The 22,204-nt window shown below is 39.1% G+C and overlaps 3 protein-coding genes across 3 annotated transcripts in view; 2 read left to right on the top strand and 1 right to left on the bottom strand.

The window, feature by feature from the left end:
• The window catches only part of slc44a4 (solute carrier family 44 member 4), a 132,637-nt gene that overhangs the window by 44,386 nt on the left and 66,047 nt on the right, over positions 1–22,204 (top strand). The window lies entirely within an intron of this gene.
• Positions 7–6,497, bottom strand: LOC140275040 (uncharacterized). Its single transcript, XM_072370430.1, has 2 exons — positions 6,123–6,497; positions 7–2,224 (listed from the first exon to the last, which is right to left on the bottom strand). The coding sequence occupies exons 1-2, from the start codon at positions 6,318–6,320 to the stop codon at positions 1,937–1,939; spliced, it is 486 nt and encodes a 161-aa protein (XP_072226531.1). The 5' UTR covers positions 6,321–6,497; the 3' UTR covers positions 7–1,936.
• slc30a8 (solute carrier family 30 member 8) lies at positions 10,426–21,155 on the top strand. The gene is made up of 9 exons (XM_072370342.1): positions 10,426–10,499; positions 12,834–13,000; positions 13,508–13,654; positions 15,393–15,546; positions 15,732–15,898; positions 16,003–16,115; positions 19,063–19,168; positions 19,250–19,384; positions 20,851–21,155. The coding sequence occupies exons 1-9, from the start codon at positions 10,426–10,428 to the stop codon at positions 20,994–20,996; spliced, it is 1,209 nt and encodes a 402-aa protein (XP_072226443.1). The 3' UTR covers positions 20,997–21,155.

Genomic DNA, 22,204 nt, shown 5'->3' with positions numbered 1-22,204 from the left:
GCTGGTTAATACATCCACATTTAACTTCTCACACCCAAAGAATTCAAGCTTGTACATATATATATATATATTGTATATGCATATATAATCTTACCATTTATTAACTAACAAGTAAAAACAGTGGCACCGTCATTCTGTCTGCAGACTGCATCTGCACAGTGCCCTTAAAGATGCAAAACTTCATGTTTTCCTGCTTATCTAATGGATCTGTTTATTCTTTTATGGTACAGTACATAAAAGGTATGCAGCAATCACATTATACAGACATTGTGTTAATTACCAATGGGATCACATGATTGTACAGTACATATTAATATTTATCTACAAAGCGAGGACTTGCTGAACAAGACTGTCGTCATTTTATACAGGATTTATACAATCCTCTGTCAGTTTATATTAAGTTAAGAGGGACAGTTTTGACATTTCTTCAGGTTACAGCCAACGGTGGGCGACCTTAGCTTAGTGTGCGATAAAAGCAGAGCAAAAAAACAGCTCTGCACAAAGATGACAAAATACAGACACCTGTAGAGCATACTAATGAACCTATTTTTCTTGTTTTTTAAGGCTGAGACGTAACAGATGAATGACAATAGTTTTGTATCCCTGGGCAGAACAGAAATCTGACCACCGAATACAACTGGGATCTCCGCTGTATCAGATTTTCATTATTGTAGTCAAAAACATTCACAATAATGATCTTTTTATTTGGTAGATGAATTACATTCTAAATAGGAGGTGAAGAGAGTCTGTGATCATAAAATAAACATCTTTTACAAAAATCCCAACATGATTTGGTCATATCTGACTGTTGACATATATTCCATTTTTTTAAATATAATCTTTATAGTCATTACAGGTACATAGCAACATTCCTAGATACAGCCAGAAGTAAAATTTTTCCTTCAATCTGTTGTATTTAGGGTAAAAGGTTTTTACAGAGGGGATTTAGAAAATCTTTATTACTCAACAAGCCGACGAGCATCACAGCAAAGTCAGTCCTTTAGGACAGGTGTAGCTGTCACGAGGAAGTCATTCCTGCACATATAAAGGAGAATAGTAGAAGTTTCTGATGTCAAGCCTCCCAAATAGGTGATAAAAACCATGAGAATTTTACATTTAAACTACATGAAAAAAACTACAGACATCTAAGCTCGATCATTTTTGTCTGTTCATCCATTCATTTGATCTGGTTTTACTTCTTGCTAAATATGTTTACGGTGGACTACTATTCTGTTTCTGTATAATACTTCATTTTCATTTCATCCTCTTCTACGATGTAGCTTGTAAACTAAATATATTAGCATATTTTTTATGTTTGTGCTCCAAAAGTACCCTGTTAGGGCTTTTAGAATGAAATAACTTTACAATTATTTTATCTGTTTCTAGTGTCTACAAGATTATTGAGATCTGTTTTGATTTTTTATTTGTTTTCACTGATTTTTTTTTTCAAATTAAGAACACAGTGCATGAGTGTTGTGGTCTTGTAGGTGGGAGATGGGGTAAGGTGGGGCAAAATGGGGGGTTAGGAAGTATTGTTTTCAAGGCTTCTTTTTATTGTTTCTACTGTTTTTTTCTTTTGCTTTCCAACTCTGTGAATAAGGTTGTGCAACATTCTGCTTGTGTAAAAAGTGCTATACAGATAAAGTCTGAATAGTGGGTTTGTAGATACAACTCCAGTTGTACGAATACTTGAGTAGCCCTCTGAGAGACTTCACTGTTGCTTGTGCAGGTGGTGACCATGGCCACCCCTGGCCACCCCTGGCCACCCCTCGGCTCTGCCCCTGGATGTTGGTCTACTAACACATCTGCATGACTTCTTGCCTCAACTGAAGTTATGGTGGGAAATATATTCTTCTTAAGCTACGGTGTCTTCATTGAATGTTTTGGGAAATATGAGAGGATTCAAAAGTTAAATTAATTCTAATGGTTTGTATTTTCAAGGCACAGAACTTCTCCTGTAAAATGCCCTCTCTGGTAAACCTCCTGAGTAAAAAGGTTGAGGCATGTTTTGGTTGGGAATATTGAAGACCATCTCCCCCGAGGTGGAGTAGACGCTTCCACTTCCCTGTTCGCTTTCAGAGTCCCAATAGCTGCCTTCCTGCTCCTCCTCATCCAGTTCTTCTTCTTGCTCCTCCTCGGACAATTCCTGCTTGAGCTCTTGGATGCCAGAGTGAAGCTCCATCAGCTGTCGGATCAGGGCTTGGTCCTGGGAACGCATCTCCATCTATAGAGGACACAGCAGTTTAGTTTAGATTTGTTGATAAAAGATGGTAAAAGAAATTAATAAATATCATACAATTAGGGGAAGAAATCAGAAGCTGAACTTCTCGGTTTCTTTCCTTTCCCCAAAAAGACTTCCTCACAACTGAATCGAACAGAATTGTCTTCATGGAACAGCAGCTGTTTCATTTGAGTCCTGCTTTCTTTCAAATGCAAATGCATATTTCAGCTGTTCTCTTTCTTTCCTTTCTTCCTTTTTTTTTCTTTATGAGCAACTGTCTAATTACTAGCATTGTAAAATAAGTTATTCAGAATTCCACAAACTTCAGAGACCAAGCTTGTCCAAAGGATTCTGGAATGTCTTGAACAAAAAACTTCAGGGCCGATCTGCATTTCTTTTCTGCGTTAATTACAGCTCCAAGCGGGGCTGGACTCTGGCTGAAAGATGCTGGTTTTATTGCCTTTGTCAACAGTTGGAGGATTGAGAGATGAAACATGAACTTTTCTTGTGGAAATGCGGGCCTGCTGAGCTCGACCTCATTATGCCAAACACCAGTCCTTTTCAAATACAGTGCTGGTCACTGTGAATGTGTGAGTAAGTTTATGAGGCTACTGACTGAAAGGACTTAATCAAAAGGACTTCTGTGGATAACAAAACCTTCTTTGGCTTATTTCTTTCCTATAGAGTCTCTTTTTGGTTTTCTATTGAAGAAAATCTGTTTTCAATATACATTTTACCTTGCATCTCAACTTTTGAGGAAACTGGTCATAAATTTTAAAACATAATCTTAAAATAATCTTCCCTGAATCTGAAGATCTGTTCAAGACAGAGTAGACTCTATCTGCTGATGAGGGTCATGCATCATTATCAAGAACAGCAAAACAATGAACCTAAACTTAGCTGTTTACTGGTACAAGACTGAGCCTTCAGGGTAGGGTAGATACCACATAACCACAACATATGAAGAATGTGAATGGAATCAACTTCCCAATGTTTCTTGTCTCCACTATTGATATTCAGTAATGATAACAATACATTTTAGCTTTTAAGCCATCATGGATAAGGACACCTAAGTCCTGAGGGCTCATATACACCAAACTGACATGAGGAGGCTATGAGAGGATGGCTGCTGGGTCTTCTCAGGTCTTCAGTTCTCATGTCACATCTGAAACAAAAGCACTCGAGGACAAAGACGACTTCCAACTGTCAGCTCGGACGTACAATCTGAGCCTGGGCAAGAAAACATAGCTGACAACTTCAGAAGGGGCTGGAGTATGCACTTTATACAATGATGCCTTGTTTCCACAAATGTGTGTGTTCAGTCTGTAATTCATCTGATAAATGTACTTTGTACTTTTATTTCAGCTGGAAAAGCTTTTTTTGTCCAGCTTTATGAAATATGTGCATGGAATTACCCCAACAGAGAAAACCCGATGAGGTTAGTCTGCCTTGCAGTCATTTTTGTGAAAGATGTATGAACTATGCATGCACCCTGTTCAATGCACAGCTTTCTATTATTTCAGAGCAGACAGTGGCTAAAAACAACTATGAAGCACTCAGTTGAATGTGTAAAAACAGAATTTTGTTATTTTGACAGTGAATCCAGTAGCTTGTTAGCCTTACTGCTACTTCAACTATCAAACATCCTGGCACACAGTGCTGTCTCCACAAATCTACTGCAAAATATAACACATTTCAGGCAATACATGAGAAGAAAAATAGGAAAGTGATATCAGGGGCCAAATAGATGTTATAAAAAGTAATCATAGCATTGCTGTTCAGTCGTAGCTGGTGGTCTTCAGTTTCTTCTCTCAATGTCGCCACTCTGTTGTGAAATCTTTGTTTTATAAGAGGAAATGAAGATGACAAATTAAAAGACAATTTATGCGACAAATTAGGTTAGCTGTTTGCTTTCTGTATTCATTGGTCCCTCCCTCCTCCTGCACTCATTTGCTAACCTGAACAGCCAATCAGAGTGAGCTCTGTCACCTACAGATGCAACACAGATTGAACAAGTTTAATAGACCGAAAAAAGATGGAATCCAGACAGACTATCCCTTAGAGAACAATTACAATTCAAACATTTAGATTTTCACCGTTGAAGCTCATTTGATTAAAAATGGACTTTGAGTTTCATCTTATATATTCAAGGTTGAAATGACTCCCATGGTACCTAGGAAAACTATTTAGATGCTGTAGACCTCTTGTGTTCCTCTGAGAGCTGATGTCAGACCAGGAGGGTTCAGTTTTGATTGGCTGTTTTTGTCCAGCTCCTGCTCAGACACGTGCTTTCTTCTTCTCTGCCTGCTCAGGACACTCGGTTACCATGACGAGCCATCTGGGTGAGTGCACTAAATGCCAAGTGATATATTAGACCGTAACAATGAGCCTTACACAGTAGCTCACAGACATGCAAACAGACATACACATAAACGCTTACGAACAAACACACACACACTCAGACTCTTTTCATGGACACGTTGGTTCAAAATGAGGTGACATTGTAGCAGCATGACGAACATGCAGCTTAGGAACAAAAAAGGCAATAACTTGGACCGAGAACTGAAAACATTCACAGGCCTGGGAGGTCATTCTGTTGGTTCAATTTAACAGACAATAAAAGGATTTCCTGCTCACCAGAATCAACAACAGTTGTCAGAGGGACACCTACATGATTTTATAGATCAATAATGTAGCAGTTAGTTGTGGAGTTGCTTAATGTTGCTTAAGTTTGAAATTAACATTATTATGTACGGTAAACCCAGCTGTTCTGCTGCTGCACTAAATTCTTTATACAATAAATTGTTAAAAAGCTGAGGTGTAACTAATGACAGGCTCATACTCTCTGTTTTATCCCTGTTTACAATAACACTTCTGTCGATGTCAGCAGCATAGAAGTTCACAATGGAGACAGATTTATAAATAAACTATCGCTTTTATTCATAATTTATTAATGAGACAGCTAGCTTGTAGAAATGTAGGTTAAAGGCTTCTAGAAACCAACTAATTGTTCTATGCGTTGGTATTTCCTTTACAAAAGCAGGAGGACATTTCAAAATGTTTACCATGTGGTCTTTGGTTTGATTATGAAGTAATCTATTTCAATTTTTTTTAAAATTTCCAAGTAGGTCAGATTTACCTTTTTTCTGCTTTATTTCCACAGATACCTAGTGTTTTTTTCCTCTTCACCTCACCTTCTCACTGCTGTTTTATCCCCAGTTACATTTAAAACTCCAGTTTCCCTCTGCTTATCGCCAACATTTCTGTTCGACTACTCTGTTCTATTCCTTGAGCTGTTTGCTTACCAAAACCCACCAGAGTGCATAATTCTTTCTTTCTTTCTTTTCTTTGTACCATATCCCTTTGATGGGCTTTCTGTATTTTGCGTGCAGAGCTATATTATCTACCTCCCTTGTTATTTGTGTTTTATGTTACAACCACTGTGTAATATTTGTTTTCCACTAATCCCCATTGTGCATCGTGTGTCTGCATTTTGGTCCTGTTTTGAACTCGGAATAACTCAAATGTGTATCCTGAGTGAGTAGTTAGGAATTATAGTGCCATCGTCATCATCATAGTGACGCGAAACCCAGAGGCTTTTTCATATTATTTCAAGTGTATGGAATAACAGTCTACATGAACATCCTATACACACACATATACACATATATATATTTATATAATGTATGCAGCAAATATACACAACTGTGTGTGTATGTGTATTTCTATATATATTCTGCAAGAGCATAAAACCATTGTCTATTTGTCAGTTTAACTTTATGGTACATTATTATCTGCAGATGTTAGAAAGCAGTGAGCCAAAACATAATATAAAGTCAACATGTACATTATTTTGTATACTCTACTTTCCTTCTCTGGGTTAAAGAAAAAAGAGTCTTACCAGCTCCCTTCGCAGCCAGGCCAGTGCACTCTCTATGTCCAGTCTGCTGCCATCTCCTCCAGCTGTGCACCCCTGTCTGGGGTGGTCAGTCGGGCCCCGAAGGTCCCTGCAGGCACTCTGTTGTGCCATTTTACTGTCATCAAAGGTCGAGGTCTTGCAGGAGAAGTCCCGCAGTCTGGTTAGGACAACTTCCATCATGTTTTATCAGTTCCTATCCTCAGTTCTTCTGTTTCTGTGAGTTTATTCTGCACCCTCTGGTGTGTTCAGGGTGTTATTAGCTGTAATGCAGCCGTAAACAAGCTTTGTCTGATCTCTCTACCTCTGTTATGAGATCCCTGGGAGCTCCAAGTACTTATGAGGAACTCACTCTCTCCTCTTCTTTCATAAACCCCCACCCCTCTGCTGTCTCCCTTTTCTTGTTGTCCCTCTCTCAGACATTATCCCACCCAACTTCTTGGCAAAAGTGGGTGAGACATCGTCACTGGTCTGGTGAATGAGATGGAGCAGGCATGACGTCAGTGCGTTGTCCAGATGCCTGACCTAAAGTTGTTTACCACTTTGGGGGCTTTTTATGAGACACACACACACACTGTAATCATTATCAGAGGATGGGAGGAGGCTTGTGATTGCTGTGACTACAGCACTTATGTATCTTTGAAAATTGTGTCTGTTCTGTCTGTTAAAAACTGATGCAGGTGGACACAGCATATGCATGCTTCAAGCAAGCTCTCATGGACCTGGTGAGTGGCAAGGATGTAAAGAACAGTGTGAACAGCCAAGTGTAACTAACCATTCCCGTGCCATTTTGCCCTCACTCTGCAGCCCCTAGCAACCGACTGCTCATCTATTCACAAACGCTTAGCAACCACACACAAGACCTTTTTCTGGAGTGCACAGACAGTACAAACCAAAATAGCCACAACAAACTATTTTTAGAGTTAAACTGACTCTACTCTTAGACGTCTTTAAGAACAGAGGCATCAATACTCTCAAAAAGACCAATAAAAACTGCCTTCAAAGCTCATTGTGTAATTGTGCCATGCTCTTAATGCTGCTCTTAAAAGCAATGAAGAGCTCTGACGTAAGTGTAATTAACTTCTACTACCCACTGAAAGCAGTGGAAAGTTGCATCTAAAACTGCAGTGAAATCTGATTAAAGTTTTTTATATGATACCTCTTGTGCTACACATTTGTATCTGACCCAACAATAAAAACAAACAAACTTCAAAAAGATAACAACAAAGTTTTAAAGTTACTGGAAACATTTTAGAATTAATAATTTCGTAAATTTAATGTTGATGACTCATACTGCACTTGGGACGAAAGTTAATTTTGTGTCCAGTGAAACATGAATTATTCACCTTTTAATGATAAATTCAAAAACAACACAGGCAGTGCTGATGCTGGGTGGTAGGCCATGTCTACTCAGGCCTGTGTAAACTGACCAATCAGAGTATACTGAACTTTCACGAGGGCGTGGCCTTACTCCTGTTTTTACAACAGGGGTCCTACACTTGGCATGTGTGGTCAGCACTCATTGAAGTAGAGAATGTCCACCAAAATTAATTTTGTGAACAAGTTTTAGGAGAAAAATAAACATCTAATTATTGTGTTGTGACACATCTACAAGGTCTAATTTAAAGTTGCTGCATGTCTTTGCTGTTTATTCTGACTAAAGTCTCCAGTCTACCACTGCCAGGAATTTCTGTTATCTGAAAGGTAAAAAATAACTACTGATACAAAATATAGAATATATAAACTTTCTATTGTAAAACTTTCATCATAATATTAAAGTATTTTTCAAGAATTTTTCATCAAATCTTAAATTCAGTTCAATCCTCCACCTCAAGAATGCACACGGTAGGTGAGAACCCTCCAGCAGAATCAGACTGAGGAAGGACGGCCTTCTTCACTGCCCAGTGGGTTGAGAAACAGGACAAAGACACACAAAAAGCAAACAAACAACAAAGTTAAGGATAACTAAAATGGCAACTACATACAAAAAGAGTGAAGAGAGCAGGGTGAGGGGAGGTGCATCATGGGAGTTTCCCCAGCAATCCATGCCTAAAGCAGGATAACGATGGGACGTTTCAGGGTCACCTGAGCCATCTCCAACTATAAACATTATCAAAAAGGAAAGTTTTAAGCCTAATCTTAAAGACAGAGAGGATGTCTGCTTCTCAAACCCAACTGGGAGCTGGTTCCATAAGAGCCTCCCATTCTTGATCTTGATCAAAAATAACTTTATTTTTGTGAACAGAAAATTTGTACTCTAGTAGCCAATGAAGAATAGCTAGAATTGGGTAAAAAATATCCCTCTTTTCAACCACATGACAAGGGCGAAAGAAGGCGGTCCCATCTTATTCTATAGGTGAGTCAAAAGACAGATCCCGATCAGAAATAACTCAAAGTTTCCTCACTGGAAACTTACTGGAAGCCAAAAGCAATGCCATTTAGAGTAACTATATAGCTAGTATCTTCCCTAGCTATCCACCCCCTCTTTCCTCCTTCAGATAAGTTGTATTTCCACCCTGCTGCTTTAGGGGTTGTACTTGACAAAATGCCATTATGGGGCATATTGAAAGGTATAAGCTAATGGTCTGTATGGTCGCATCGACTGGAGGAGTTACTGCCATAATCAGATACTAAACAGAAGCTAATATAAAGTGAAATGTAACAATGTAATCTCTTCTGATATACCATATACTGCAACAATATATTTCCCTTTGGGAATTAATAAAGTTTAATCCAGTGTAATACATAACACCAGCATAGGGTCCAGCAGTGAGGCCTGTGCGGTTTTCTTTGGATACGACACACATGAACTCACCCACTTGATGATATTATAGTGACTACAGTTCTTTTTAAAGAAAACAGTGGTTTTATCTCAGAGTGTGCCTTTAAGCCGTGAGTCTGTAGAAAATTCGACAATAAAGACTCTTGATTCTTTTATTCACAGCGTGGTTCACACTCTACAAGCCTGTTTAAATATCCCTCTGGATGCATCTTCTGGCGAACTGTTCTTACTGACGGTCTGATCATGTTGTACAACGTTGCACGTTGACTTTTCTCATTGCTTTTCTTTGCACGTCTGACCAACGCTTCAAAATCAATTTCCACAAGTATTTAAATGCAATGTCCCTTTAGTCATTGCTCCTATTAATTTTAGACAGTGAGTCGAACAGTCTGTGTGACCAATCTCAATCAACAAGTGTTTTTTGCCATCCTGATGTGGCAGCACATGGTTTAATTGTTTTCCTCCGCTAATATATTCAGATGTTTCTCTTAATTTGTCCACATAAAAAACGAGAGGGGCCGGACATGCTTATTAGATGGCTCACAGGCGCCACCTTGTGGTATAACGTGGAACTACACAACACTGCCTGCTCAACATGCCCACTTATTGATGCTTCTTCTGTTTTCTTTTCAGGGAGGAATTCAAATCCACCGAGTTCACAACTGATTTATTAATAATAGTAGCCCAAACGTGTTCTTATTTCCTATGAGTGTCAAACGAAGCTGCTATTTCAAGACACGATTGAAAAAAAGTCCACGAGGTGATAAACTTGACTAAGTTTAACCATCTACGATTTTCGGCGTTTCAGAGGTTTCTGTTGGCAGCAGTGGTTGATTCACTAAAGATGAAGAGGATTCAAATTGATCCCCGTCCGGATGGATTCACAAATAAATTACCATGTGATTTTACACGAGGAATGAGCGCACGGCACCTCCAACTGATTGTGTAATCGCGCAGTGCCGGCTGGTCAAAGGCGGTGGGCGGGTCTGGAGTCTCAGGCTGGTGTTGTAGCAAAGTGCCCCTCATTGCCCCAATTAACAAATTATCCAAAAATCAATGTTCAGAAGAATGGTTCTCTTTATGGACACACCAAGTCCCTCCGTCCTCGTTTTTCTGCCGCAACATTTGCCTTGCAACTTTGCACTTTCTCCATCTTCATGTTTTCAATCCATGCGCCTTCACCTCTTGTCATCTCTCCGGCCCGATGCACTTCAGACGGCTTTGTATTTGCACACGGTGCGGACAGTTTTAGTCACAAGGCTGCTGCCGCAGATATTTAGCTGTTTGCACCCCGATTTGTTGGAAAGAAAACTCAGCGACTTCACGAGCGGAGACAACTAAGCCTAAAGAAGAGTAAACTACAACGAGGGCGCAATTTAAATGTCAAGAAACAATATATTTATTTGTTATCGTCTATTAGAATTCTAGCATAGTCTTGCTGTAGTTTGATTTTTTAAAAGTTTCTTTAAAATTTCTGTATTTCTGACATTCCTGAAGACATCAGTCATGTTCAAAAACAAGAATCCAGAGACAGTTCACCTGATGACAGAAACGAAGAACTCCTACACCACGCCGGGAAGGTAAAGTTTTATCCATCCAGTTTGTGTTTTAAAAAGTCTACATAAAATTGGAACTGGGGCACATTCATACCGTTCTCATATTTCCTTACATACTCAAAATAATTTATAGGTGAATGAATTTGAAAGTTTTCGGTGAGTTCTGGCGCACGTGCCCTATAATAAGGCAGTTTGTAATTCCACAAATGAAAAAATAAAAAAAGTAATGAATTTCCTTTCAGTTATGTTGTGCTCTCGGTCCTATGTGACCTTCTGGGTTTTCCACACGGGACTGGTCCAGGGTCTGATGGGATTAGCTGTGCGCAAACGTGCACTTCATTCTGCTGCTGTGGCAGGTTTAACGTGTGATTAATCGGTCATTTCCGATGGGTGGGGGCGCGTGGGTTACGACAATTTCACTCAATCATGAGCTCATAATTGATGGTTATATTCAAATGAATTTCTGCTTAAGGTTCCCTATGGTTAACTGAGAATTATTAACAGTTTATAAAGGAAAGTTTTTTTTAAAAGAAGTGGGTCAAAAAATCTCAAACTGTGTAGTCTAAAGAAGTAAAAATGGTCGTTTCTGATGGAAAGTTGGGCTGTTTAGTAAATCCATGTAGTTGTTTGGGAGAAAATGCATGAAAAAGGTTTTCTTGCTTGGTTTTGATCTGCTGCCAAGTCTGCTTTACACCGCTGATAGTGGAGCTAATAGGAACCTGAATAATACCTTGTTATAATTCATCAAAAAGAATAACTTAACTTTGATTTTGCTGAAAATTTAAACGATTTCTACAAATTCTATACGAGAGGGAGGCACTTTGAAGATTAAAGTTTGACTTTAAATGCTGCTGTCACACTGAAAATCAGCCATAAAAGTGTCCCGAGTTGTATTATGATTTTACATGATTTGCAGTTTCCTACCTACATTTCTTCTTTACCTAATCTTCAAATCAGCATGAGGCTCAGCACCATGTTTTTGTCCCTTTCCTCATAAATTTCTGTTACATCTTAGGCCTCTTCAGTTATTGTAGGTGGGTTTAAGAGCTTGAAGAGCGAACCAATCAAATTGATGTCCAATGACGCATATTCTGTAATTTGAGATTGAAGTTTTGTAAACGTAAATCTGGGTATGAAGAAGTTGTTTTTCACTTTGACCACTCAGGGGTCTGTCATAATTTGCTTCCTTAAACCCCAAAATTTGACACTTTTTTGTTACTACTCAGTAACTAAGATTAAGATGGGATTTATTGTCATGTACAGGAAATCACACAAAACATCTCCTCCACATTTAACCCATCCAGGTTGCCACCTGTTGGACACAGACACGCACAGGCTTCATACACTCATGGCATATGCCATACACTGGAGGTCCCAGGGAGCATGGGGGTATGGTGCCTTGCTCAAGGGAACCTTGGCCATGCCACCCCTCCAGCTGTCAGTTCACCAATCTTTTTGAGTGGGAATTGAACTGCCAAACTTGTGGTTATTCCGCAAATAGTTCCGGGTCATAAGCTGGATGACAGAGGAGTGACGAGGCTGAAATCAGAGAAAAGAGATGAGCCTGCTGTTAGTGAACACGTCTTTCCACAGCAGCGATTCATGTCCATAACATTAGCATAATGTGTAAACTTCCATCCATCCATTTTCTATACCCGCTTAATCCGTCGGTCGAGTCACGGGGGACTGGATTCTATCCCTGGACAGGTCCCCAGTCAATCACAGGGCCACACAAGACAAACAACCACATGCTCACACTCACTCCTAAGGACAATTTTAGAGTTACTAATTAACCTAACTTGCATGTTTTTGGACGGTGGGAGGAAGCTGGAGAACCCAGAGAGAACCCACACATACACGGGGAGAACATGCAAACTCCACACAGAAATTTAATTTTTTAGGAACAAAGCAGTTGGCGTTACGTTACCCAGTTATCATGTTGTTTTTTTAAGTTTAGTTCAACAAACTACAGAATATAATTATTTCTAGTTTATAGTCTTTGTCAGCTTTGAATAAAACTAGTCAACGCAACTTTGAAATGTTATTCTTGTAAGTTTTTCCATTTTTAAACAAGATGAAAGTCTACATATTTTCTTACTTTAAATCTTCTGTCAGCAGATTAATTGAAAATGTAGACGCAGCGTAAAGGGTTGTCATGAACAGCTTTACCCAAATAACCGCGATGAACTCCTTTTATAGCCATTAAACTTGATGATAGCACTAATTTCCAAAGCCGAAAATGGAAAAGTCCGACCTGTTCAAGGATCTGTGAATTTTCTGTTTTTAGGTCCGTGCTGATTTATTTTCACACCGTAATCTGAAAGTTTGCTGCACAAACTCTGCTTCGTATTTCTACAGTGTGCCAAATCATGGAGAATTGCAGAAAGATAGCAACAGGGGCATCAAGCATTGCCATGACAACAGCCATGCACAGGAGGACCGAGAGACGGAGAAGAAAGTTGCCAGGAGGAGGCTGTATGTGGTTTCTGTCATCTGCCTGATTTTCATGGTCGGTGAGATCATTGGTGAGTCACACTGTTGTTTTTCTCAGTTCTTTCTTCTTTGATCGCGAGTCCTCTTGTTTGCTTGTTTTTAACAATTTCATACTCAGGCACTTTGCATTATTGTTCCAGTGCAAATCTGATGCATCTTCAGTCCTTTGAGACCAGATTAGATGTTGCTCTGTATTATATATATTTTTTAATCTGCTCATGTTTCTCCTCTAGTTGACCTCTTTCCTTCTCATAGCTGAACTTTTATTCTCTGGGTCTACTTTCATTTTCTCATCTGACTTTCTTTATAATCTTCCCTTTCCCTTTGTTCAGTTGTCTGTGTTTCTTTTTGGACGCTGTTGTTTCAGCAATGATTTTCGTAGTTATTTAACTCCAGAATTGGATTTCATCATATAAATATGATTGATTCTAGACGGTCTGCATCATGGTGGCAGAAATCTGCAGCAGCTCTGATCGTATCGAATGACTTTTGGATTTTAGGAATTCAGTTCAAATGACTGTTCTGACTTCTCTCTGCAGGTGGTTATTTGGCTGGAAGCCTCGCCGTGATGACGGACGCTGCTCACCTACTGACAGACTTAGCTAGCTTCATCATAAGCTTGTTTTCCCTTTGGCTCTCCTCCAAACCTGCCACACAGAAACTCAGCTTTGGCTGGCACCGTGCAGGTACAGCATCATAGGATGTTCATCAGGAACTTTTTCATGTTTCATTTTCAAACACAGTTGCCAAAAAGTTGGGACACAAGTCAAATGTAGAATAGAAATATAATGCAACGATTGGAAAATTAGGGCAGCACGGTGATGTGGTGGTCAGTGCCGCCGCCTCACAGTAAGAGAGATCAAGGTTTAATTACCGGCTGGGGACTTTCTGTTTGCACATCCATCAAGCATGCAGTTAATTGGTGTCTCTAAATTATCCCGAGAAGTGAGTGTGAGCGTGTGTGTGGTTGTTTGTCTCGTTTGTCTCTGTGTGGCCCTGCGATGGACTGGCGACCTGTCCAGGGTGTACCCCGCCTCTCGCCCAATGACGGCTGGGATAGGCTCCAGCCCCCCCCCCCCGTGACCCTACAGTTGGATTAAGCGGGTATAGAAAATGGATGGATGTATGGATTGGAAAATCAGTTCACCAGTATACTTAATTGTAATACTGCAAATATTCATTATTTATAAAATAAGGAATAGTCAAATATCTCACAATTACATCAGTAACACCATTAATTAAGTTCAACGTGTGTCCATTTAATGCATTTGTGCAGGATCTGAACTGTTGAACAGCATAAATATAAAATATACCAAGAAACATTTCTGCTTTTGTAACACAGTGCAAGATGTGTGCTGTATATGCAAACAATGAAATAAGCTTAATAAATCCCAGTTTCAAGACATGATAAGTTGCCTCCATAATATCTAAATTTGTAAATCATTGCATAATATGTCATTTATGTTGGACAGAAAATACCAGATTGTGTTATTTTTTGCAACTTTACTTTGAGCGACATGGCAGAAACATTTTTATGAGAAACATTATACTCAAAGGAGCAAGGTTTTTCAGTGAGGAATTACATCCTGCAGACACATGGCTGCAGGTACAGGGCTCCTTCCCCTGCAGATGTTATTGAGATATTGCTTCTTATTTTACTTTACGTAGAAATTCTTATTTCTGGTGTTACATTGGCAACACAGATGCTACTGTCTGACATCAGAAAGGTGTTGAGATTCAGCTCAACTCTAAACAGACTGAACTGTAGCCCTTCCGTGAAAAATTCTTAGTTATGTTCTTGTTTGCATAAGTCATGATAGAAGCAATACTAATAGCAAGCTAAGGCATCCAGTTTGTCTATTACTCAGCAGAGCATTTGAGTTTCTACTGGAATTCAGCAGATATCCATGTTTTAAAGATGAGTTTGCTGTCATTACATTTCTGATTGTAGGTGCTGACTAGTGACCCAATCTCATTGGGACCCAATCTTTTAGCAGAAAATACCTGTAATTCTGTTAATGAATGAGAACCAAACTGATCTGTCGGTTGAGCTAACATATTTGACACAAGTTTTACCAAATCATTCGTAAAATCTTCGTTAAAAAAACAGAAAAGCACATGTGCCACAGTCTCACGGCAAAAATTTGAAAAAGTCATTTATTTAATGTCCATAGACACAATTTCCAGTTTTTCATGCTACTTAACAGGAAAATGGCTCCATAAAGTAACACGGTGTCACAGCATTTCATCAAGTTGTCACGTTTTGACTGTTGTGTCACATTTGATACACGGAGGGGGGGGTGTCATCCTCACTTGACCTGGAGTATTTGACTCCACATTGAAGCTCACAGTTATTATTTTGATCCAAAACAGCCCAAAACATTCTGTTGATGGCAGCTCCTGATTTGTTTCTCACCCATTCAGAGATCCTGGGTGCGCTGCTGTCGATTTTTACCATCTGGCTGGTGACAGGAGTGTTGGTTTATCTGGCTGTGGAGCGCCTTGTCAGTGATGACTACACTATTGAGGGAAATATCATGCTTATTACTTCTGGTTGTGCAGTGGTTGCTAATATCGTGTGAGTAAAATTCACACTCCTATCATTTATACAGATTTTATCAGTGCACCTTTTGAATATTTATGATTTCATTTAAGCCTTTACACCCAGGAGGGCAGTACTTCTTGCAGAGCTGTACAAGTTTCTCAAACTCTTCTCAAGTATGATTAGTGCAAAGCTTAAAGAAATTGTTCCTCTCTCATCAGCATGGCTGTCACCCTTCACCAGTCAGGCCACGGCCACAGTCACGGTGGGCTCAGCTCTCACGGCCACGGACACAGTCATGGTCACAAGACCGGGAAAGAAAAGCTGTCAAACAGTATCCCCTCCAATGATGAGTGTATAGACTTGGAGCAAAATCAGGCAAATCACGGTATGTTCCATGTACACTATCATTATTTGGCTGCTTTACTTTCCTCTAAAATATAATCACTAACATGATCACTTATGAAATATATCTTTTTTTAATGATGTCAGGTGGGAAAACTCAGCAGGCCAACGCCAGTGTGCGAGCAGCGTTTGTGCATGTGATGGGAGACCTTCTCCAGAGCATCAGTGTGCTCGTCAGCGCCATCATTATCTTCTTTAAGGTAACATGTCTGTGAGAAATCTGATAAATGTGAATCCATGAGGGCAGGTAATGGATGACGGAACTTTGGTAACAGAAGCAGAACTTGGTGCACGAGTATCACATTTCAGTATTCATACAGTGAGGCTTGAACGTTCACAAATCTTGTAGACGTTAAACCTTTAATATTAACATGCCCTCCAGTGTGTTGTGGAAATGAATATGTGGGAAACATGAGCTGTATTTAAATCAGATTTTTTATTTAATTCCTCAAAGTGACTAATGAGAACAGTGACAAAACATGGGGTGCCCCCCATTTTGCGAACTTACCTCCAGGGCTTAATATATCTTGTCTGCCCACATAATTTGAGTAATAAAAACAACAGAAATGGATAATAAAAATGATTAGTTAGTCAAAAGCCTTTTTGGGCTTTTTGGTAATAATGAGTATTTAAAAAAAAGTAAATTAAAAGCAAAGGGAAAATATTGGAATCCTGTTTTTTTCCATTTGTCTCATTTTATCGTTCTTTGCCGAGAGGTTGAAAGAAGTATCCATTTATCAGTTTCAGTTATGCAGGCCAATTAATCAAAATGGGTATTTTTTTCATAAATGTGCACAAACTATCGTGTAAGACTTTTTCCACACAACGCACTTAATAAACCAGTCTAAGAAGTGAAGTCTTTCACGCATTGGTCACTTTTTTGTTAATGTGCTAGAAACGAGGAGAGATCAACAATTAGCGCAGAAGATTGGAAAGTGCTCAAAGTACGTAGATCAGTGTTTCTCAATCCTGGTCCTCAAGGCACCCCGCCCTGCATGTTTTCCATGTTTCCCTGCTCCAGCACACCAGACTCAAATGAATGGGTCGTCCTCAGCCTTCTTCCCATTCATTTGAATCAGGTGTGCTGGAGCAGGGAAACATGGAAAACATGCAGGACGGGGTGCCTTGAGGACCAGATTATGGCTCTGAGGCTACAATATGATAGTTTTTCACAGTTATCTGATAACAACATGTCATATCTTCATAGCAGTTGGTGTACCAAGTGAGCAGAAGTGTGAAATAGAGCAGAAATGGATGAAAGCAGCTGAAAATATCACTTTTTCATTGTCTTACTCTTTAGGTTTTAATTGCACCATAGTAACAGCTTACTTGTTATCAACTTGAGGAAACTTGTTGTTTATCTCACCTGAGGACATCTACTCTGCACCGTTACTGCGGTTTGTCAGCAGAGAAGCTGCGCCACACAAAACTCTTGAATCCTTCGAGAGTTACAGTTTTAGTTTTGCTATAAGAATTCATATAAGTTACAGTTACTTCATATTACTTCAGTGCAGTAAGAGCCCCAGGGCTCTGCATTGAATGTCAAATCAATATAAATGTATACAAATAACTGCATATATGTAGGAAAAGGGCAAATAAGTGCAGGTTAGGGATGCTGGAGGTGTTAGTACAGCAATCGTTCTCTGAATAGACGAGTCTTTAAGAGATTCCTGAAATTATAGAAGCACACCCCTGCTCTGATGACCCCTTATATCAAGCTAACAAACACGCAGCTTTGCGTTAAATAAAATGACGGTGGATGGGAGCAGTTAGAATATTGATATAAGGTCAGTCACAGAGCAGAAACTTCAGCACAATTTTCTCTCAAGGAAAGTTTGAACAGGACTCAGCAGCCAATAAATCTAAATATTCACATTTGATAATTAGATTGTAAATCTAAATATATCTATATATCTATATATCAAAATCGATATCGGCTCCATATTTCGAATCGAGATATTGTCATGGCGTGAGTTTTAATACAAGCGATGATAACCTTGTAGCTTTTACTGACCATCCTTAAATTATTTGATATATAAAAAGGTAACAAAACAGCTGCTGAATCCAGAAATGACTTCTTAAAATAAAGTACAAAAAAGGCTGTTGTTCAGCTTGCAGCTCATATCTAACCACATAGTCCCTTTGTGACTGTATTATTTCACTAAAAAAGGTGACGCTGTGTTCCTCAAAGGACTCACTTTCGTGTGCATTTGCACGAAAGGATTTTAGACTATTCTGCATTTTGTTGTGACACTTTGTTCTGTCTGGAGAGTCTTTAAGCCTGTGTGTGTGGGTCGGAGTGCATCTGTATGCATCATCTATGGGCAATTTAGAAAACTGTCTGTAATTTTCAAAATGTGCAAAACATTTTTGACCAGAAGATTTGATTTAAACTGAAAATAATCTGTGAGAGAATTTATTTCAACTCGTGGAAAAGTGTGTGGTTGTAGTTTATGCGTATGTGGTATGTTTCTGTGTCTCAGAAAATGCTCATTTCTGCTTTGACTTTGATCGTTGCCGGTTGTGGTTATATTTTTTCAGAATAGGGCAAATCGGAAAATAATAAAATATTCATTTGTATTTTTTGAGTATGAATAGGAAGCTGCAGGTTGTCAGTCCTGCACCCATCTTCAAAGAATATTAGAGAATACCACCACTGGCTAGTTTAATTTTCATCAATATGTATTTTCAAAATATATTTGAAGAAGGTGCAGCTTGCAGTTGTTCTCATTTAATAATGATAATAAGTAGTGAATTATTTTTAGCTTCCAGCGCTTCATATTCTCATTAAACACATTCCCAGTTCAGTCTGACAGACACTCATTGTGTTCAGCTGGAACGATGCTGCTCTGTTGCTTATTGTCTGTCGGCATGAATCCTCAATACTTTCAGTGTGCTGCAGATCTTTTCCCTAGGCACTCATTACTGCCAAATCATGAGCTTCTCTTATGCAAGAACCAATTACTCATCTTTGTCCTGTGTTCTTTAATGAGGTGCAGTTTGTCCCTTTCTTCTCAGTAACCAGTGTAGATTTCTCTGCTAAGATACCAAGCTTTGATTAACTTAAAAAACTGTTCTGACCAGTTGTATTTTAGATGTTAAGCATGTTTTGTAACACTTATTTTCTGCATTGTGATTTTCTTCCAGCCAGAGTATAAGATAGCTGACCCCATCTGCACCTTCCTGTTCTCCATACTGGTTTTATGCACCACCTTCGCCATCATGAGAGACATCCTTCTCGTCCTTATGGAGGGTGAGCTCTGAGCCAGCATTTAGTTTTTACTAAACTGAGGACATAAGACTTACACCTATTTTGTGTTCCTCTCTCATCTAGGCACTCCGTCGGGGGTGAAGTACAGTGAGGTGCGAGACCGTTTGTTAGCAGTGAAGGGAGTTACAGCTGTCCACAATCTTCACATCTGGGCCCTCACCATGAACCAAGCTGTGCTCTCTGCACACGTAGCCATAGGTGAGGGAAAGTGCCCTGCTACAATTAAAAACCTCCTCTTATGACACTCAAATTAGCCCCACTTATAAACTTGCTCTATAGATGAGTCTGAACAGTTCAGATCCAGCATACATGTATTTTTGAGTTTTATACAGAAGATAATACAAAAGTGCTTTGCAAATGAATGAAGGTTAACTTGAATAAATCTCTTCTTTATTTTCTTTTTAAGAACACGATATACACTGTATCCAAATCCACTTTTATTTATAATTTTTTAGATGCTGCCAACGGCTTTGGATTAAGTTATTTTTCTGGTGCATAAACTAAAGTTTTCTAGCTCCCACATCTGTGCAACCTATTGCTGTCGTGTTGTTTCCCTTGCTGGCCTGACCCATCCATTCCCGCTCTGCTAGCAGCTTACGTGAGGGTGACCTGACACAAGCCTAGCTGACGTTTCTGTTCAGCAGGAAAGTTTTGAAATTCTAAATCTTTGTGGATTAAAAAACCCAGGTCCAGCCGTAGATGTCCTGCCAATACTGAGGGATTTTTGTTGCAATACAAAAGGTGGCCACTAGGCCACAGTACGGCTGAGTGGCTGCACTGTACTGTTTAATTCTTTGTTATCAAGTAAAAGAACGTGAAAGGATGGGGTGGTGAAGGTCACCAGTGTACTTCAAAAGCAGGACAAGATACTACCACGACCACTCTACTTTGCTTTACAATTTTACCCTGTGGCCGTCAACCTGTTGGTTGCACAAATAAAGCAAAGCAGGTAGATGATATAAAGTGTAGTTTTCTGAAAGTTATGCCAAATCTAATTTTATGAAGTTGAACAAGAAGCCTTACAATTTTCCATCCCTCTGAGTAACGTAACATTTAAAATGTCTTAATAGATTTATATTGAAGCTTATTTGCAGCTTAAGAGTGTAAGCTTAGTTAGTTTTGACTTAACTTTGGTTCAGTGTTATTTCAAATTGATTTTTTTTATGCAAGTCATACTTCAATCCTCATGTAATACATTATTAATTTGTTTTGACTTAAATGTAATTCCAGACATGAATTACATAAACATGCATTCTGTATTGAAATTAGTTCTGAGTAGTGCCTGTCTTTGTATGTAGATTAGATGTTAAATTACTGTCTAATCACAACCACTTCAGAACCGAATAAATTCTCATCCTAAAATATGTAATTATGTTTTAAAGTACGGTCTGAAACGGGTCAACATCCGAGCTGAAGCATAAACACAATATCAAAACACGACTTCTAGTCATGTCTGTTCTTCAGTGGGATATTTTGCCTTTGGTAAAACCTTGGTCTGACCTTTTTAACATCTTGTATATCATGTTCAGTCTCTGGACTATTTTTTATTTTTGCAAAAAGTTGGAACGTTGATACAGTTTTGAAAGCTCATACAGTGCAAGCACAAAGATGACTAACACTTTCTATTGCTGCCATTTCCTTTGTCGTCTCTCTCTCCTCCACAGATGATTCAGCTGATGCTCAGACTGTTCTAAGAGAAATGACACAGGCTTGTTTCTCCTCCCACAACTTCCATTCTATTACCATTCAAATGGAGAATCAGGCCGACCTGAAGCCTGAATGTACACTGTGTGAAAACCCCAAGAAGTAGGAACCTGTGAGGATTTCTCACCGATCCTTTCAGAAAAATGACAAGTGTTAGCCTTTGTTGCAGCTGGTTATAGTAGTGGGATGCAGAGGGCTTTCTTTCACTGTGACATTAATGAGAAATTTGCATTACTGTGTTTTAAGTTCCTCTTGTGCGGAGTTATAAAAATGTTGATATTTAAATAATGAGGGTTGCACAGGATGTGATTGACCTTTGGGGAAAATCTAATTATCCACTTATGGGAGGTTTTATCCTGAGTGCAGTTTTTATTAGTTTTTTATTTTAAGTGCTGTATAATTCAAATTCAAGTGTCCTTTATAATGTACTGTAATTTTATTTTTTGTTTGAATTAATTGGTGTTTTGAGTGTCTCTATATTTATACATTCATCAGCCACAACATTTAAACCACTGACCTATAAATAAATAACACGGATCTTGTTACAATGCAGAGTTCTGTTAATATTTTGTGGGTTCTGGCATTCGTGTAAATGTCTCTTTGACTTGTATCAACCAGCCAAACATTGCTGTGGACCCACACCTCACAGTGACAGCTTCCACCAATGGGACATTTCTCACCGCTCCGCTCTGCTTAGTTACAGCTTGAGAAACAGAAAAAATCTGGAGACGTTGATCCAGCCTCCAAACGTTTCACATCCTAAACCAATCCAGTATCCTCTGGAGGCGTAGAAACAAGCCTGATCCAACTGGACTCAACTCTGCAGCCTTCATGCCTTTAAAAATCCACTTCAAACGTTCCGGAACAGCCTCAGAGGTCTGATATTCATGGCCTGAGGGATCAGAGCTATTTTAGCAGCATGAGGCCTATGCAACATGATGCAGGCTGTTTTGATGTTGTGGCTGATCGGTGTGTATATCCATTCAAACTCTATCTGTGGTGCTAAACAACTGTTTGAGCATAAACCTAATGTGTTAACCTTTGACACTGAGGATACTACAGACCCCCACTTGCAGACAGTTTGGTTGTTTAAATATAGAGCAATTGATCAAATTATTCATGGGCATCTACACCAGAAATCTGAGAAGTGCTGCATATGGAGTGTACCATGTGGTACCAGGATAAAATCACTCTGACTTTGAAGAGGTAGAAGCTGCAGAGAATCATTCAATAAAATATTCTTTTTTGATTAAAAATGAATTTGATTTGGCCACCGTATAACCTTTAATCACTCACTGCCAGGATAAGTCTGTT

Source organism: Leuresthes tenuis, unplaced genomic scaffold (assembly GCF_036924035.1).
Source record: "Leuresthes tenuis unplaced genomic scaffold, fLeuTen1.0.hap1 SCAF_18, whole genome shotgun sequence".
NCBI classification, from domain to species: Eukaryota; Metazoa; Chordata; class Actinopteri; order Atheriniformes; family Atherinopsidae; genus Leuresthes; species Leuresthes tenuis.
Note: the sequence above shows the minus strand (reverse complement) of the source record. Positions and strands in the feature narration are given on the sequence as shown.

Excerpts from the sequence above, each read along its gene's own strand:
- LOC140275040 (XM_072370430.1), bottom strand. The coding sequence starts at position 6,320 with ATGATGGAAGTTGTCCTAACCAGACTGCGGGACTTCTCCTGCAAGACC. Across the intron at positions 2,225-6,122 it reads CCTGGCTGCGAAGGGAGCTG|ATGGAGATGCGTTCCCAGGA; the intron begins GTAAGACTCTTT and ends TGTCCTCTATAG.
- slc30a8 (XM_072370342.1), top strand. The coding sequence starts at position 10,426 with ATGTTCAAAAACAAGAATCCAGAGACAGTTCACCTGATGACAGAAACG. Across the intron at positions 13,655-15,392 it reads CTTTGGCTGGCACCGTGCAG|AGATCCTGGGTGCGCTGCTG; the intron begins GTACAGCATCAT and ends TCACCCATTCAG. Across the intron at positions 15,547-15,731 it reads GCAGTGGTTGCTAATATCGT|CATGGCTGTCACCCTTCACC; the intron begins GTGAGTAAAATT and ends CTCTCTCATCAG.